The 19,047-nt window shown below is 42.1% G+C and overlaps 1 protein-coding gene across 1 annotated transcript; it reads left to right on the forward strand.

The window, feature by feature from the left end:
• The first annotated feature begins 1,307 nt into the window (after positions 1-1,307).
• Positions 1,308-11,484, forward strand: ZNF3 (zinc finger protein 3). The gene is made up of 6 exons (XM_054589840.1): positions 1,308-1,391; positions 2,549-2,660; positions 5,036-5,172; positions 6,763-6,854; positions 7,141-7,267; positions 8,896-11,484. The coding sequence occupies exons 3-6, from the start codon at positions 5,118-5,120 to the stop codon at positions 9,960-9,962; spliced, it is 1,341 nt and encodes a 446-aa protein (XP_054445815.1). The 5' UTR covers positions 1,308-1,391; positions 2,549-2,660; positions 5,036-5,117; the 3' UTR covers positions 9,963-11,484.
• Positions 11,485-19,047: the final 7,563 nt, after the last annotated feature.

The raw sequence follows: 19,047 nt of genomic DNA on the forward strand, positions 1-19,047 counted from the left end.
GGGATCAAATGCTAGGCATAAATCATGAGGGTTCTTGTTACTCAGGAGATCACAGGAGTTTGTTCCGTATATAATCTGTAAGAACAGGATTCCTTCAGTGAAGGCATAAAAGTGAGTGAAGATGAGTGAACCACTAAACCTTGCCCCTCATTTCATACATTCATCACATCAATAGGTCTTCCTTTGTTTTTTTGATCAGTAACTTCCCCAGCTTTTTCCTCTCGTCCCTCGTGCAGAATTGTCCTCACCTGAACTCTCTGATGGGCTCGAATGTAGTCTTGAGATTTTAGTATTTTAAGGGGGCAATTTTACATGAAACTGTTGGGGAGGGGGATATTCCTCCTACTACCCTTGTTGAGTCTTATAACTGGACTAATAATAAATTAACACAGTCCACATTAACAGGAGAAAAAAACAATTTAAAATGTGGGCACAGGAGATCATAGATGATACTCAGAGATTGACGGACCAGCCATCTTTTTACACTTTTAGAGAAACAATAAGTTTGTGAAGAATCAACAGGACAGGTTTGGACGCTCGTTTGTGAGGAATCTAATCTAAGCAAAGTTTGGGTTTGGGTAGTAAATTAATAATAAGGTTTTTACCTTAAGCTCCTACCCCCGCGCCCCTCTTCTGGATTCCCTAACTCAAGGGTGTCTTTTCCCCTTGGAGCAGGAAGGGCACCTTGCACATGGGAGATTGAGTTCCTGATTTCAGGGGGACGCAGTGAGGTCAGCGTGTCCGGATAATACAAACAGATAATCTGGAAACATAAACTTGGTTTATTTGGAAATATCAAATAAGGCTGGATTTTTCATATTAATGAATCGTTCCAAAGTTTACTACTGCTCCGCTCGGGGGCCGGGTCGCTCAGGCACTGGGCGCTCTCCTCAGCCTTTGGCTGCCTCTCAGGAGACCGTGCGTGAAGCGCACGCTAGTCTACCCTGTTTCTCCCGCGTCCTGTCGTGCCGCCTTTCGATTCCAGTCCCTGGCCGAGTGGAGCCTGAGCAAGAGCCCTGAGGCAGAGGTGTGTAGGGTCCCGACCGCCCGGCCAGCAGGGGGCGCGGCTCGGCGGCAGGCGCTGGCGTGAGACCCGGCTGTCCCGTCAGCGTTTGAGCTCTGCGCCGGCGACACGCGACAGAAACCTATAGTCAGTAAACCACCGAGAGGCAGAGACCTCACAATTTTCTGGAGAGAAGGTGGGAGTGGCGAGGGGTGGGGGGTACCAGCGTGAGTTGGTTGGGGAAAAAAAAAAAAAAAGGACCGACCCGGAAGTGAAACGGAGGAAGCTTCCGTTCTTTGTTCTGTCCCTGGTGTGTGTGTCTGTGACAGTGTCCAACGGGGCCTGGTCCGTGTCCGGACCCCCCAATTCTTCCGTCCCTGCCCCTAGGGTGAGTCCGGCCGCCCTCGGGGCTCGCGGTGAGACGGAGTCTGTGATCGTCCGGGAAGGGGGTGGTGTCCGTGCCGCTGCGGTCCCTGGGGTCCCCAGGCCCTCCCGGAGCAGGGTGCCGAAGGCGCCGCTCACTCCCTCGCAGCCGGTCCCGGACTCCGTAGCTATAAGGACGCCCCTTCACCTACGTGGGAGGGGGAAAGGGGCTGCGGTTCTGGTTTTGCTAGTCAGCGCCCAGCTCGAGCACTTGAAAGTTCCACTATGGCTGTAGGAGGGTCCCTCTCTTTGAAACAGTTGGTGAGAGTCATCCTAATTTAGTAGTTCTCCGAGATGCTTTTTAGTTGAGGTTCACACAGTTATTCGTACCCACGGTGGGAAGGAGGTTTGTTTTTACTTACCTGGGTTTTTAGGGTCAGAGAAGGAGCTCTCTGAAGTGTGTGCAGTTAGAGCTAGGGAGGGAGTGCAAACTCAGGTTACGGGAATAATCCACTGGCGCCCAGTAAATCAGGTCTTTTAAGGGGAGTGGTTCAACTGTGTTTGGATCCCATTTACAAATGTATAAGACCCCCGATTTGATCCAGTTTTGAAGTGGGATTGAACACAGATCCGGTGTTTACCCTCCGAAGGACATGTTTAAACTGTACCAGAGGATTAGCAGGATGATGAACCTGAAATGTATGGACTATTAAAGAAACTATAGTTATTTATCCCCAAGAAGAGAAGTTTGTGGAGAGTGGGCATCATTTGGTTTTGGACAGCTGTGTGGAAGAAGATTCTGTCATTGAAGCTCCATAGGTTATTAGGTCTCTGTGAGGTGAAGGTCCAAGGGGATAGATTTTCAGTTTACCGAGTCCTGGGGCTACACTATATGCAGCAATGGAACAGACTTCTTGCTGAAGTATTGAGAATACCTAGCAAGTAAGCTGACATTGTTATGAACATGAGAAGGCATTTCTTAACATGAAATGGGAGTTTAACCTGGAGAACTTGCAGTCCCTTTCAGCTTTTTTCAAGGGTGCAACACAAATACCAGTTGTGGTCTTAATTGGTACTTATTAGCATACATCTCTTTTTCCCCCATTATCCATAAATATCTAGATTAGAAGTGAAGTTTATGTGAGTATTTTCCTTTTTTCTTTTTTCCCCTTAATTATACAGCATTGGCATCAACTAAAGTCAGAATTCCTGGGAACTTGAGCAGAGCCTCCCAATAATTGCTACTCTGGCCTTCTAGAGATAACTCCAAAGAAGGCAGGAAAGAATCCAGCAGGTAAAGCTTTCCATGACTAATTTTTCACCACCAGGTCATTTTTCTCAGTCCCCAGAAGCTGCTCAAGGAAGAGGGGTTGGCTTTAGAGCAGGGGAGGGCCCAGCCTGCACCTGAAGCTATAGGAGCACAATGGAAATTTTTCTTTCTATGAGGAACATTGTTTACTGATCCAGACAGTGGGTACTTGTTCTCAACAATATGCCTTTGAGTTACAGCTTTGGTTAACCCAGCTGTGAAGAGGGAGCATTGCTTTTTTTCTCTGAAAATCAGAGTCTCTGATTTTACTTCTAAGGAGAGTTTGGACTGAGAGCTGATTTGTTGGGGGTGTCTGTCTATAAACAGTCCTGGAAATTGTACAGACGTTGATAGGAACAAAGAGATGGCTGGCTCTGAGGCCTAGTTTAAAGCAGTGGTCCCCAACCTTTTTGGCACCAGGGACCCATTTCATGGAAGACAATTTTTCCATGGCCCAGGTGTCTGGGGATGGTTTCAGGAAGATTCAAGCGCATTACTTTCAAGCTCACCTCCTACTCTGTGACCTACTTCCAACAGACCTGGAGGTTGGGGACCCCTGGTTTAAAGGGACCCACGTGGGAGAGTGACAGTGACAAGAGGGTATGTTATCCACCTTAAGCTGGTGGGCCTGGCTCATACCTGAATCAGTGCTTTTCACTGTGTAATGGTGTTGGTAGTAAACATTTTATACCCCTTTGTTGCCCAAAGACTAGAGTTCTCTGAACTCTCAGTGGCTTGCAGACTAGGCCTCTCCCCTTTTTATGTCTTATGTGAATACAACAGTCTGTGATGATGAAGCAAATACCATTTGCATTCCTGGTTTTTTACTATTTTTAGTAGTGCCTTGCAATATAGTTGGCACTCAGCAGATGCTTGTTATATGGGGGGAAAAAAAACAGATAAAGAGAGGGAGGTAGACAAAATCCAGGGGCTTTTGTTCTTTGTTCTTGCCTAAGTGTAAGGATGCTCTGGTGGCTGCTGCATCTGTTCTAGATCTGTTGGTTCTTGCCACAATGTTCAGTGAAGTGGAAACTTCTATTTGAGATCCGAACCTTAGTCTAGGTGTTAATGTCACATTTATTCACTAGAACCACAGAAAACAGATTGTTAAGGCATCTGGGAAGCAAGGACATTAATAGGGGTAAAAACAAAGTAATTAGTAATCTTGTGCTTTTAAAAAAGTATTGGTCCCTGCTTCAGGGACGTACATTCTGACCTAAGACAATATATTAGGAGAGAAGGGAGATAAAAAGAAAACTGGCTGCTAACTTAGTGAGAGGATACATAGCAACCGGGACTAGTCTTTCAGATCTGGGTGAATATAAACACCTAGTCCCTGTAATGAGACTCAAAAGGACCACAAAAGGGCCCAAGGTCCTCAACAATACCCCACCATTGCCTGGGACTGGAAGAAGAAAACAATTTTAGAAAGAAAGGGGAGGAAAAATTTATCAATTTAATAGAGCTGTTTGCCCTAGTTCTGTGAGACAGATGTTGTTTCCCCACATTTTTAAACATGAGAGACAGAAAATTCATTAAGTTTCTCTGGTCTCCGTTATTTGGGTGCTAGTTCATGGCTATTTTTTCTCTGAGGATAACACCTAAATTTAATGTAACAGCTAGGAACCTAATGAAGTTTTTTCTAGTATACATTCTAATGTTCACGAGGGTTTTTTCTCCTCTATACATAAATAGCTTTCTCCATTATCCCAAATATTTTTTTAAAAGATTTTATTTATTTATTTTAGAGAGCAGAAGGGAGGGAGAAAGAGAGGAAGAGACAATCGACGTGTAAAACATCAGTTGGTTGCCTCTTTCATGTCCCCAAGTGGGGACCTGGCCCATAACCCAGGCATGTGCCCTGACTGGAAATTGAACTGGTGACCTTTTGATTCACAGGCCAGTGCTCAATCCACTGAGCGCTGAATATTTGAGCCACACTAGCCAGGGTCCAGATATTCTTAAAAGTTGGTATGCATATATACATATTTTGCAATCGATATGTGTGTCCTCTTTTTCACTTTGGTATTTTTTGTTTTGATAGCTATTTAGCATTTCATCCTGTTAATATCATTATTTGGCACTGATATTACCCATTTTTTGTTGTTAAAAATATCCTTCAGTGTATGTGGGGAGCCACCAGAGTGCGATATTGTAGAAGAACTTGAGCCCTTTTAGTGATCCTCGTGTACCCTCATTACAGGGAATGGGAGTATATATATTTGCCAGGGTTTTAAAGACTAGTTCCAGTTGCTGCAGTTCCTCTCATTGTTCTTGGACACTAACTAAAATACTAGTGGGGTTTTTTTTGTTTGTTTTTTTGTTTTGGATCTGTTAATCTTGAGCTTTTGTTTCTTCAGTGCTTCCTTAATCTCATTCAAAACCTGCCTCTGACCAAGTCTGTAAATAGGAGACCAGAGTCGGGAACTTCTGGCCTTTCCCATGGAAACTCAGGCCGATCATGCATCTCAGGAACCTCAGGCCCTGCTTGAGAGTGGTAAGGATTGGGGGATTCATTCACTCATTTATTCATTCATTTAACAGTCATCTATTGAGATCTTAGGTCCTAGGCAAATCGCTAGAATCCAAACATGAGTAAGACATAGTTCTTGCCATTCAATAACTCACAGCCGAGTGTGAGTTAACATACAGCTTGATAGATTTTATAGCTGAGGCATTTTAAGCACTGTGGGTTCCTTGTGCATGATTAAGAAAACTGGGACACTCACCAAATTCCATTTTCCAGAGGCATTTTAACAGCCAACTTTATAGTCCTGGTTTTTGCTCTTTAGGACCATGTGCTTAGAGGATGCTCTTGGGAATCATTTTGTAGGTCACAGGCAAAAGAATAAAATGGATAGGAAGCTATGAAAGTATTTGTATTTTGCTTTCTTAGACTGCTTTCGTAACTAGAGTCAGTTTCATTTCTAGTGCTTATTATTAGTTTACTTGCAAGGAAAAGCATTTAAGAACCTTTTTTGTCTGGATGATTCTGCAGAATCTAGTATCTAGGGATTTGAAGTCTCTATGGAATAAATATGTTAACCTAAAAATTACAAAAAAAGAGAGGTGATCAGGAAAAAATGTTGGCAATACAGCTAACAGATAAGGACTTGTATTCAGACTACATAAAGAACTCCTACAAGTCAAGAAGACAACCCATTTTTTAAAATGGAAACATTTAAATAAACACATCACAAAAAAGATATACAAATGGTCAGTAAGCACATGAAAAGATATTTGATGTCATTGTTCATCAGGGAAATGCAATCCAAAACCATGGTGAAATACCACTAAACATATATTAGATTGGCTAAAGTTTAAAAGATATACCAAATGTTGGCGGGGATGCAGAGGAACTAGAACTCTCATACAGTGCTAGTGGAAATGTAAAATTGAACAAATACTTTGGAAAACAGTTCATCATTTTTAAAAATGTTAAATTCATATATACCTACCATATGATCCAGCCATCCAGTCCCAGCCATTGAATCATAAGAAACAAATAAACTGAAAAAAGAAAGAAAGAAAAAAGCGAGGAAGGAAGGAGTGATCAAGTTCAGAAAGAGGAGACATTTATGTTTTGAGATTTGTACATTTGATGTGGGGATGGAGGACAGCTATGAGTGTTACATCTTTAGTCAGGGATCGGGTGAAGCTCCTAGTTTTCCTCTGGTCTAAGAGAACTTCATAAAGTAGTTTGAGTTCAGAGATGTGGAGAATGAGGGAAGGGATATGAGCAGGACAGCCTTTGTTTTTTGGCCAAGCATAAGAGAATGTACACGGACACACTCATCACTAACAAGAAGATTGGGCAAATTTCTTTGAGAATAGAGTGACTGGAGGGAAAGGAGGGGACCAGGGACAGAGCAAAGAGCAAGAATCAACAGGGTTTTAGACATCTCTCTGTAGGATGGGCCCACAATGAATATGCCTGTTATGAATACCTTTAGTAGCTGCAGAGGAAGTGAACTTAAAAATGTCAGAGGGAGTAGGTCCTAGGTTGTCCCAGGACCCTATGAGATTTCTGTAAGTTAGGAGGCTACACAGCAGCAGACTCACTCATAGATCCTTTTATTGTCCCCAGCTCTTCCTTCTTCAAAAGTTCCTGCATTTTCCAACAAGGACAGTCTGGGGGATGAGATGTTGGCAGCTGCACTCCTAAAGGCCAAGTCCCAAGTAAGCTCTGGTTCCCCTTATCCTCTTTTTCTTTCCTGTTTTGTGGACATTTTTGGTTCAGCAACATCTCAGTTCAGTTCTCCAACCACAGTTCCCTCCATCAGGACTGTGGTCTTTTCCTACCAAGTAATGGACCCTACTTTCTTTCTTGGACTCTCACCTCTCTCCACTCTGTATCTCCATTCCTCAGCTTCCCAAGTGTGCATTATTTAACCCCATCCCAAATTATTTTTTTGGTGCTGCTAGTCCTCACCCTGAAATTGCATGCAGGAACGTATTGTTTCAGGAGTTGGTGACATTTGAGGATGTAGCTGTGTACTTTATCCGGAAGGAGTGGAAGCGTTTGGAGCCTGCTCAGAGAGATCTTTATAGAGATGTGATGCTGGAGAATTATGGGAATGTGTTCTCGCTGGGTAAGGAGCTATGCTTTCTCAATAAAACTCTCTTGGCATTTCTTTGCTTCCTTGTTTTCTAGTAACAATTGAGTCAGTGAAAATAACTACGGATTTACTTAATCTCAGAAAATTCTAACAATAATAATAGTAACTCCCACTTGTACATAATTTGCAGTTTATAAAGAGGTTTCATATATATTCTCTCATTTAATCCTCACTGTAACACAGCAATTGAGGGAGCTAGAATTATCCTCATTTTATAGGTGAGGAAAGAGAGGCCAGATCTTAAATGCCTTACACATGGTCCTACAGCTGGTGAGTGGCAGAACTCGACCCCTGGTCTTTGAAGTCCAAATATGCTACTTTTTTTTCCATGTTGTTCTTAGGGTTTAACATATAATCCAGAGACTTTTCCAAAAGATTAGCATATTGGGATCCCAGAACATGTAGGGTAGTGCTCTGTGCCCGATTGAACATTCTGGAAATCTATCTCCTCCCTTTCTCTGTTGGGCTACCTCTAGGGACTTGTTGCTTTGTTCATGACCTTGTGCAAATTCTACTCTTGTAGAAATTTTAACTTGTTATAGGGAATAATTCCCTTCTTAACCTGGACTGTTAATTCCTCATCTCTCACCTATTTACAGTGAGAACATTTTCCTCCGCAGTGCCAGAGGGTCTTCCTAACACCCATTTGAGACCTCCCTGATGTTTCCTTTCGGACCCGCACAGGTCCTGGGTCTGGGATTGAGCTCTGTGACTGCTTGATATGAGCAGAATAAACCTAGTCCTGTGTCTTTCCCCATGAGCAGGATTCCCATTTCTGTGTTTTGACATGATCTCTGGGTGGAGGAAGAACCGAGGGTTCTGAATTTGAGGAGAATTGAGAAGAGAGAGGGTCTGAGAGGTACCTGTTCAAGTGAGGGAAAAATGACTATTTCTGTCTCTAATACTCATTGCCCTATATTTACTTTTTAAAATATTGACAGACTAAAAAATGCTAACATCTAGACCCTTTATATTTGTTCTCTGTGCTTGCAGTTCCCTTTAAAAATCCCAGGACAGTGAAAATAGAGAAGTCAAATATGGAAATTGTTTACATATCCTCACATCATAACATAGCCTTCAAGGCCTAGGGCTCAGAGATGGACTAACTGTCTTTTGCCTATTTCCATGCGTTTGGCATATGTGGCACAGCTAAAAACATGAGTGTTCTTTTCACCTGGGACTATAGGAGGTCACTGGTAACCTCAACCTTGGTGCTCCTTCCTGCTCTGCTACTGTTTCTCATCACCTTCCCTACTTTTCTTAAACAGTTCTGGTAGTCAACATCTTCCATATTATATCTACAGTCTTTAATCTCTCTGAGGACTTTGTCACTTCATTAAACATGTTCTTCTTCTTTTATTCTTGGTTCCCTGCCCCTGCCTGGTCCACCCTCTCCTTCCAGTCTAACTTCCTCCATACTTCCAGCTGTTTTCTCAGTTTTGCTTCCTGCCTTTCTCCTTCCCTGTTTCCTCTTCTCTTATTCTGCCTTAGCTACACACAGTGTGGGCAGGTAAGAGGCATGCACGTAATTATGCTGTCCTCTGGTTTTGATTCTTTCTTCCACAAGGAACAAGTGATATTTGTATTTTGTATTATGCCAGATGGTGAGACCAGAACTGAGCATGATCAAGAAATTTCTGAAGATACAAGATCCCATGGGGTGCTATTGGGAAGATTCCAAAAGGATATTTCTCAGGGTCTTAAGTTTGAAGAAGCCTATGAAAAAGAAGTCAGTCTAAAGAGGCAGCTGGGGAACTCCTCTGGAGAAAGACTGAATAAGAAGATACAAGATTTTGGTCAAGTGACAGTTGAGGAAAAGCTAACCCCCATAGGAGAGAGAAGTGAGAAATACAGTGATTTGGGGAACAGCTTCACTGTGAGTTCCAGCCTTATTTCACATCAGAGACTTCCTGTGGGAGACAGACCCCATAAGTGTGATGAGTGTAGCAAGAGCTTTAATCGAACTTCAGACCTTATTCAGCATCAGAGAATCCACACTGGGGAAAAGCCCTATGAATGTAGTGAATGTGGGAAGGCCTTCAGCCAGAGCTCACATCTGATTCAGCATCAAAGAATCCACACTGGAGAGAAACCTTATGAATGTAATGATTGTGGGAAGACCTTCAGTTGTAGCTCTGCTCTCATTCTACATCGAAGGATCCATACTGGAGAGAAACCTTATGAATGTAATGAGTGTGGGAAAACCTTTAGCTGGAGCTCCACCCTTACTCATCATCAGAGAATCCACACTGGCGAGAAACCGTATGCTTGTAATGAATGTGGGAAGGCCTTCAGTAGGAGCTCCACCCTCATTCATCACCAGAGAATCCACACTGGAGAGAAGCCCTATGAATGTAATGAGTGTGGGAAGGCTTTCAGCCAGAGCTCACACCTCTATCAGCACCAGAGAATCCACACTGGAGAGAAGCCCTATGAATGTATGGAATGTGGAGGGAAGTTTACCTATAGTTCAGGCCTTATTCAGCATCAAAGAATCCACACAGGGGAGAATCCCTATGAATGTAGTGAGTGTGGGAAAGCATTTAGGTATAGCTCAGCTCTTGTTCGCCATCAGAGAATTCACACTGGAGAGAAGCCTTTGAATGTAATGGGAATGAGCAAGAGTTCTCTCAGAGTTACTGAATTAAACATCAGAGAGTCTACATGAAAGAGAGCCACACACCTGTTTTTCTTACTTCCTCTGAGTTTAAGAGCTCCAGCCTTAATATAAAAGTATGAACAATTTAGGATGTGTCCCTTTTGATGCAAACCTTTCACTTTAGAGAATGGGGTTAATTGGGCAAATCATCCTGGCACAGTGATTAGCAACCTAGTCAGTTTCCCAGGGAATGATACCAGCCTTGAAAAATGAGGCAAGCAGCAGATTAAATGCTGGGAATAGAGGGAAGCTCTGGGACCAATCACCTTCCACTATGGAAGGGAGTTTGCACTAGACAATATTTCTCACACCAAGGGAGCCTTTCTTACCAAGGTGGGGATGAAAGCACAGCAGGAAAATCATAAGGATTCCTCCAGTTGGGAGTCAGTACAGTCAGCACAGAAAGAAGTGGCAAGAATGTTCTGGGTCCTGTTACTTGCTAAGAAAGGGAAAAGGAAGCTAGCTGTATTTGGAAGCCACTGTTCCTAATCCAGCTTTAAGTTTTGATAAGAAAATTTGGTGCTGAGGAGTTTATTTGACTAGGGGTAAGGGGGCAGGGGCAAGAGAGGTTTTCCATGGTGACTATTTATGGCTCTTGGAGCAGCAAAACCAAGTTTCTGAGAGCTGTCTGGCATCTTTGCGGGAGAACCCCTTGTCATTCCCTCTTCTGATAGGACTAATTGGGAAATCCATCTAATCAGTGAGTCTAACAGGAAGTGGATCAAAAGCATTTAGCCTCACCTCTGCTTCCTCTTCCTCTCACCATTCCTGTGATAAAAAGTGATTTAATCCAAGCCCCTAGTGACAAAGGATGCTTTTAAGGAGCTCACTCAAGCAGCTTGCCCTGCCCTCTTGTCACCTATGACCCGTGACACCTGACCCCAGCAGCCAGACTTCTGACCCCACCTCTGACTTCAACAGCAGAGTATGAATGCAGACACAGCAAAGCCTAGAGAAGGAAGGCTCTGACCAGAGAGCCTCGCGGTAGGGCTCCCTGCTGGGTTAGGATGGAGATCCTGAGTTTTCCCAGCTTGAAGGGATGACCTTTGATTATGTTTTCCCAATCCTCATCCTGTAGCATAAATGAAGTGCACTATTAAACAGAATAGATTTTCAGAAGAGAGATTGAGTGTGTTTTTTGCAGGAGCAAAATTTAGTTTAAACAGGAAACATTAGTGATTGTAAATGGAATCATTAAAAATCTTAAATTTTTTTTTTTTTTACAACCAACCATTTCTCTCGGTCACAAACATGTTACCTCTTTCCTTCAAGACTCCCATCATATTCCTCTAGATACTGCCCCAGACTATTCAATCACTCCGCCTTTATACCCAAATGTAGAGTGTTTTGTGCTGCATATCATTCAGTGTGGCATGATAGTTAAAACCAACAACTAAAATAGATGTTACTGGGTATGGGGTCCCTGACCAGAGTGTACTTGGATATTGACTGGCAATGGGCATATTTAGGTTTCTTAGTTTGACTGTTGGTGAGAGGATATTACAGTCACGGAGAAGGCAGAGATTAAAGTCTGATGGAGAAGGTGAGGAAACTCTAGCCTCTGAAGAAATTTGGATCGCATATTGTGGTCACCTAATGTATTTTTAATTTCTTCAAGCTATAATGAAACATCACTTGGGCTCTTTGAAATACACCACATACTTGCAGATTGTTTCTCAGAGTGTAGACCATGAACTGTCCATATTAGAGTCACTAGGCTGCTTGTTAATAATGCAGATTTCTAAGCCCCAAATCAGACATTTCTGAGGATAGAGCTTAAACTACACTGAAAAGGAAAAAAAACAAAAACCCAAAATAATGGAATCATTAGGGAAAATTCTTAGGAGAAGGTAAACTTGAGCTACGTCTTAGTTTGTGGTAAGAAGAGGTTCCGTTTAGGACAGTTTGGGGTGGTCCTGAACATGGACATTTAATGTGAAGCTTTAGGAAAGACCACTGAACAGAGAGGGCCAACCCCTTCTTTGCTCAGATGCTGACCACCACACACACACTCCTGCCCCTTAAAACTTCATGACTGTCAGTCCTTCATAGCTTCTTGGTGTGACCTGAGACTGACTGGGGCTATTATGAGAAAAAAGGTTTGTAAAAAATCTTTGAAACTTATTTTATTCACCTGATTCTCCTAATTATTCATATCCCCATTCATGATTCCTAACTCCGTAACTGAGCATTTCTTGATGTGCATAGTACCCGTTCGTGTCTCTGCCATTTTCCTTGGAATCTGTTTACTTCCAAGGCCTCGACCATTACTTCTATGCAAATAAGTTTTAAATCTGCATTTGTGGCACTGATCTCTCCCAAGTTCTAGTCTTGTCTCCAGTCCGCAGGGCATGTACATTTGGACCTTTAAAGTTTCAAATGGTTTTGGCTGGTGTGGCTTGGTTGGAGTGTCGTCCCATAAACTAAAAGGTTGCAAGTTCAATTCTTGGTCAGGGCACATGCCTGGATTACAGACTTGGTCCCCTGTCAAGGCTTGTACGAGAGGCAATCAATTGATGTTTCTCTCCCTTCCCCTCTAAAAAATCAACATGTTCTCTGGTGAGGATTAAAAAAGGAGTTTCAAATTACACGTTTCAAACCAGGTATGTCTTTCCAATAAACTTCCCCCTCTCAAAATTTCTGTAAACCTCTCAGAGTCTCAGCTTCTGAATTTTTGATTATTTCTATCCTGCATCTAACCAGCATCAAGTCCTGGGCAGATTTAGTAAGCATGGAGTGGAAAGAAGAGATTATTTTTAGAGAGGAAGGCTTCAGAGTTGAGATTAGGGAGGAGGTAGAATTTCCAAGTGATGGTAATAAGAGTAGCATGAATTCTGCCTCGCCCCTTTCCAAGGGTTTTTCATATAGCAAATCATTTAATCCTCACTACAACCTGTGGTAAGGAAGGTGTTAGTATAACCTCATTTTGCAGATGAAACAATTGAACTTCCCTAGTGAGATAGGACAATGAGATCAGGATTTCTCTATTTGGTGAGAAGCTGAGCCAGGGGCTAGATAGCTTGGATGTGAAATGGAAGGTACCTGTAAAGGGAACATCATCTAGGCAATGATCTTGTCAACGATGATTCTACAATCTCCTTCATAGTTTATACTTTTCATTTCCATTGCTGTTAACCCTAGAGTTTAAGTCTTTAATATTTCTCCCCTGGATTATATAGTCTCCTAATACAGCAATTTTCAACGGTTTTCGTGTAATGGCACAAATAAACTAATTACTAAAATTCTGCAGCACACTGGAAAATATGTTTTTTGCTGATCTGACAAAAAAGGTATAACTTTGATTTGTTCACACTGGATAGCTATTGTACTGTTGTCATTTTAAAAAAGATTTTATTTATTTATTTTTAGAGAGAGGGAGAAAAACATCGATGTGACCTGGCCTGCAACCCAAGTATGTGCCCTAACTGAACCAGTGACCCTGTGGTTCACAGGCCGGCACGGAATCCACTGAGCCTTTATTTATTTGTTTGTTTGTTTGTTTTTAGAGCGGGAAACATCAATTTGATGTTCCACTTATTTATGCATTCAATAATTGATTCTTGTATGTGCCCTGACCAGGGATCAAACCCATAATCTTGACATATCAGGACAACAGTCTAAGCAACTGAACTATTTGGCCAGGGCCTGGATTGATATCTTTACTTTCTTTCATTGTAAGTCATTCTTTCCCCCAAAGAACTATACCCATCTTGTCACTTCTTTATCAAAAAGTTTCAGTGGCTTCTTTATTTTATGGAATAAAATTCAAACTCCTTAGCTGTATGTAGTCAAGGCTCCCCTTGAGCTGGCTTTCACATGTCTGTATTGCCTTAACTCTTAGTGCACCTCTTCTCACATCTAAAAACCAGATGTGAAAAAACAGATGTGAAAAACCAGAGCTGGCAATCATTGGAGCAATAAGAACAGATTTTATTCAGAAAAAAAAAAAAAAAGGCAGCAGGGGAAAAGAGACATCAGTAAGTACTGGGCCCAATCCCAAATACAGCATGGCCAAGTGGGAATTGATAGCCAAGGAGCAGGGTGGGCGTCAGTGAATGAAAATTTTCTCAGAGGAAACATTCAGGGGTAAGAGGGGTTTTGGCTAAACTGGCCTGACAAGATTTTTGCTGAGGACAGGCAAGGGTGATTAGACGTTGCTATGGAGTGATGGTAGAGGTCAGGGACCTCTTGCTAAAGTGATTTAGCAGGGTTCTTGCTAAAACTAGGTTTTACAAGGCAGTGCACAGATGGACCTAGGAGAAGGTTCAGAAGCCTGAGAAGATTTGGTCAAGAAAAGAATCTCGGTCACATCACCTAGAAGATGATAACCAGGCCCAATTCAGTGCCCTAAATTCATGCCTATGATTTTGTTTACCCACAGTGGACCCATTATCTTGCTCTAGCTCCTCACATCCAATCAATAAAAAGCAGAGTCCAAGAAGACCTGAGAAAACATTTTCAACCTCCCTGTCAGTGCAGAAACTTTCAAGGTACCCCTGACAGACAACTATGCTCTATTGTAACATGTTCAGGGAAAAGAGGCTCGTTGTTGCACCATACAAAAGCAGGCAAGAACACTGCTGAGCATTCTGATGGCTGGAAATTAAGTTGAGCTGAATTTTGCCTCCTTGTGAACTGTTAGCTTTTGGTTTTGCCTTATCTGTGAAATGAGAGGGATGGGGCAAAATTTCCAAGGACGTTGTCAGTCATAACAGCAAAAATAATTTCAGTCGTGACCATTGGTTGGGTGCTCTCCGGTGAAGCAAAAGGTTGCCAGTTCTATTCCACTGAGGACACGTGCGTAGGTTGTGGGTACAGCCCCCAGTTGGGGCACGTGTGAGAGGCAACCCAACATGTTTTTCTCTCACCTCAATGTTTCTCTTCTTCTTTCTCCCTCCCTACCCCTCTCTCTAGAAATAAATAAATACTTTTTTAAAAAGGCAATTTCATTCCTAACTACGCCCCACTGACCCCAAGTTATACCTTTTCTTTGAGATCCAACTCAACTCTGAAAAATGATACTGCGTGATAAATTTCTAAGTAAGGGAAAAGCCTGGTTTTATCTGAACATTTCAGCTGACAGAAGCGTGAATTACAGAGTGGTGGTGGAGAAAAACATTTTAACAAATTGTTTCTTTTTACTTAAAAGACTGGTTTTGAAAACTGCTGGAAGATACTTTCTTTTTCTCTTAGGTTGTCTATAAAGTTAAAACTCTTTCTACTTTAAAAATTAAAAGAAAGTTCAGTCATGTACATTATTTAAATGTCAGTAATGAAGAACCAAAGATTTTGAAATGAATAAAAAATTGTATGGACTATTTTCTATGTACAAAGAGAAATAGGGTCAGAGAGTGGTTTCTCCAGGAATGATAAAGGATTCTTATCTTTCTCCCCAGGCGTATATTTCCTTGTGTGTTCTCTACTTTGGTTGCTGACATCATCAACTTCCCAGTCAGCCAAGCCAGAAACCTGGGAATTGTTCTGAATGCGTTTTTTCTCCACCTCCTCACCTGTACAGCTTGTTTGTCAATGTCCTAGCCCATCCTGTCTTGCCTGTTCCTGTGACCAAGCGGGGCCCTAGGTCATCCTTAACTCCTTCCAGAATTTTGGCACCATCCTTTTTGCTCCCAAAGTTTTCCCCAATCCATTCTTTTAAAAAAATTTTCACTCGAGGACATGCTTATTGATTTTAGAAAGAGGAGAAGGAAGTGGGGGGGAGAAAATTCGATGTGAGAGAGAAACATTAACCGGTTGCCTCTCGTACATGCCTTGACTGGGCCTGAACCCGTAACCTAGGCACGTGACCAGGAATTTAACACACCACCTTTCAAATTTATGGGATGATGCTCCAACCAAATGAACCACACCTGCTAGGGCTCCAATCCATTCTTCATATTTATGCATGAGTTATCTCTCTAAAATGTAATTGGATTTTAGCACCTCAGAACCTTTCAGCAGTCCCTTCTCAACCTCTAGGTCAAATTCTTTGTCATGACGCAGGGCTTTTCGCTTCCTAGCCCTACTACATTTGCATCCTACCTCCTAGTACCCTTCTCATCCCAATCCCCATCCTCCTCCCCTCCCACACGTTTCACACTGGAGTGATGCAGAACTGCAGTGAGAGGGGCACAAGGACTGTTTAATGTCTCTGTGCCTTTACACCTGCTCTTTCTTCTTCCTGAAGGCCCTCCCCTCTTTGTTCACCTAACAAACTCCTATTTATCTTTGGAAACTTCATTATAAGCTTCACCTTTAATGTGGAGCCTTTCCAGGGCATTGTGTTTGCCACCTTCCCCCTGCCCCCCAACTGAGTTCACCATTTCCTCTAAGCTGCCTCTGTATCTTGTACATACTTTCATTATTGCACTTATTCCATGACCCTCCGCCCCCTAAGTCTGTTAACATTTATACATCTGACTCCCGCACTATGGTTTTCTCATAGAATCCTTGATCCATAATTCAATTGAAATTCTAATAGAAAATTTACCAATAGTTATGACATGCAAGGGCAACTGCTAGTATGAATCTTTTCATGTTAATCCACCTCTGACCCCTGTGTGCCGCTCTCCTACTGAGAAGCAGCATGTGTGAACACACACAGTTCTCAGCATCAATCCTCTGCTCCTCCACCAATGCTGGCCCCTTTGCAAAGGCTTTGTGTGCCTTATGCTCCCAAGGCATTTGTTTGCCTGAGTTTCTTTGTGGGGGTTTTTTTAAAATAACGATGTTATGAGATGTAATTCATACACTGTACAATTCACCCATTTAAAGTGTACAGTTCAGTGGTTTTTAATATTCAGAGTTATACAACCATCACCACAAATTTAGAACATTTTCATCACCTTAAAAAGAAACTCTTTAGCAGTCAGTGTTTTCTCCCAACTTCCCTAGCCCTTGGCAGCTACCAGTTTCCTTTCTGTCTCTTTGGATTTGGCTATTCTGGACATTTCACATAAAGGGAATCGTAATCATGCAATATGTGGCTTTCGTATCTGGTGTCTGGCTTCTTTCACTTAGCATAATGATATCAAGTTTCAGCTGTGTGTGCAATAGCATATAATATGGCTATTATATGCATATATCACACTTGGTTTATTCTTTCATCCACTGATGGACATTTGAGTTGTTTCCACTTTTTGGCTATTGTAAGATTGCTGTGAACATTTGTGTAAAGTTTTTGTGTTGATACATTTTCATTTCTCTTGGGTATATACCTAGAACAGAAATTTCTGGGTTAAATGCTATAACCTTTTGAGGAAATGGCCAGGTGTGTTGCAGCCATTCAAGGCTAGACAGGTTCACTTGGGATTTGGACAGATGGAAGAAAATTTGCGGAGCCGTGGGATGTCTAACATGCCTTTATTCTGGGGTGGGCCAATCCACGCATGCCGCAAGCTGCGTGTTGCACTGTGGGAAGTCCCAACTCCCTTATATACAAAATGCACACAGAGCTGGCAGGGTGCCAAGATATTATATAACAAAGCATGATTCTGTGCATGCAGGCCCATTCTCAAGGTTATGAGAATACTACTTATCAGGCCTGGTGAGGGACCCTGACCAACTCCATTTCCTCTGCACCAGGCTACCTTCCAAAGAGATTGTTCCATTTTACATTCTCACCAGCAGTATAAAGGCTTCTGATTTCTCTATATTCTCAAAAACACATTTTTTTTTTTATTATAGTGATCCTAGTGGGTCTGAAGTGGTTTCATTGTGGCTTTGGTTTGCATTTCCCCAATGGCTAATTATATTGAGTATCTTTCCATGTGCGTATTATCCACTTTTATATGTTTTTTGGAGAAATGGCTATTCAAATCCTTTGCCCATCTTTTTATTGGTTGTTTATTATTGAGTTGTAAGATATGTTCTAGATATAAGTGCCTTGTTGTACATGATTTACAAAAATTTTCTAGTATTCTATGGATCATCCTTTCACTTTCTTGATATTGTCATTTGAAGCACAAAAGTTTTTAATTTTGGTGATGTATAGCTTATCTATTTTTTTCTTTGACTTTTTGTGCTTTTGGTGTTTGTATTAGAGTTCTCCAGAAAAAATAGAAACAATAGGATATGCACAGATACGTAAGAGGAGATTTTTTTACTCTTCACCCAAGGACATGCTTATTGATTTCAGAGAGAAGGAAATGGAGAGAGAGAGAGAGAGAGAGGGAGAGGGAGGGAGGGAGAAAAATATCAGTGTGAGAGAGAAACATCAATTGGTTGCCTCTTGCATGAGCCACCACTGGGGACTGTATCTGCAACCAAGGCATATGCTCTGACTGGGAATTGAACCTGTGACCTTTTGGCTCAGTGGACAAGACTCCAACCAATTGAGCCACACTGTAGAGCCACCCTAAGGCCAGGGTTATAGAGGAGATTATTATGGGAATTGGCTCATGCAGTTTTGGAGGCTGAGCTGTGCCAGGATATGCCACCTGCCAGCTGGAGAACCAGGAAAATGGTTAGTATGATTCAGTCTGAGTCCAAATGCCTAAGAAACCCAGGGTCCAGAGCCTCAGAACAGAGGACAGATGTCAGAGCAGGAGAAGATGGATGAACCAGCTAAAGGGGAGAGAGAGAGAGAGAGAGGGAGGGGGGGAGAGAGAGAGAGAGAGTGAGAGCGAGCACATATTGCCCTTTCTCCAAGTTTTCTTTTGGGGTCCTCAAAAAATATGATCATGCCCACCCACTTGGTTAAGGGTGATTTTCTTTACTCAGTCTACCTCTTGGAATGTTAATGTCTTCCAGAAACACCCTCACAAACACACCCAGAAGTAATATCTTACCAGCTATCTAGGCATCCCTTAGGCCAGCCAAGTTGAGACATAAAATTAACCATCACAGAGTCATATCTAAGAAACCATTGTTGGTGGGAATATAAAATGGTATAGCCACTCTGGGAAAAACAGTTTGGCAATTTATTACAAGGTTGAACATACACATGCAATAGGTATCAACTCTAGAGAAATGAAAGTTATAGTTACACAAAACCAGTACACTGATGTTATAGTAGGTTTTTAAATAATTTTTTAAAAATTTATTTATTCTTAGAGAGAGGGGAAGGGAGGGAGAAAGAAAGGGAGAAAAACATCCA

This window comes from Pteronotus mesoamericanus, unplaced genomic scaffold (assembly GCF_021234165.1).
Source record: "Pteronotus mesoamericanus isolate MK-2021 breed Mesoamerican mustached bat unplaced genomic scaffold, CSHL_Meso_final scaffold_167, whole genome shotgun sequence".
NCBI lineage: Eukaryota > Metazoa > Chordata > Mammalia > Chiroptera > Mormoopidae > Pteronotus > Pteronotus mesoamericanus.

What these genes read in the sequence shown, in the direction of transcription:
- ZNF3 (XM_054589840.1), top strand. Translation starts at nt 5,118, where the DNA reads ATGGAAACTCAGGCCGATCATGCATCTCAGGAACCTCAGGCCCTGCTT. An exon ending in TCAGGCCCTGCTTGAGAGTG is followed by an intron (nt 5,173 to 6,762) that starts GTAAGGATTGGG and finishes TATTGTCCCCAG; the next exon opens with CTCTTCCTTCTTCAAAAGTT. An exon ending in TGGGAATGTGTTCTCGCTGG is followed by an intron (nt 7,268 to 8,895) that starts GTAAGGAGCTAT and finishes GTATTATGCCAG; the next exon opens with ATGGTGAGACCAGAACTGAG.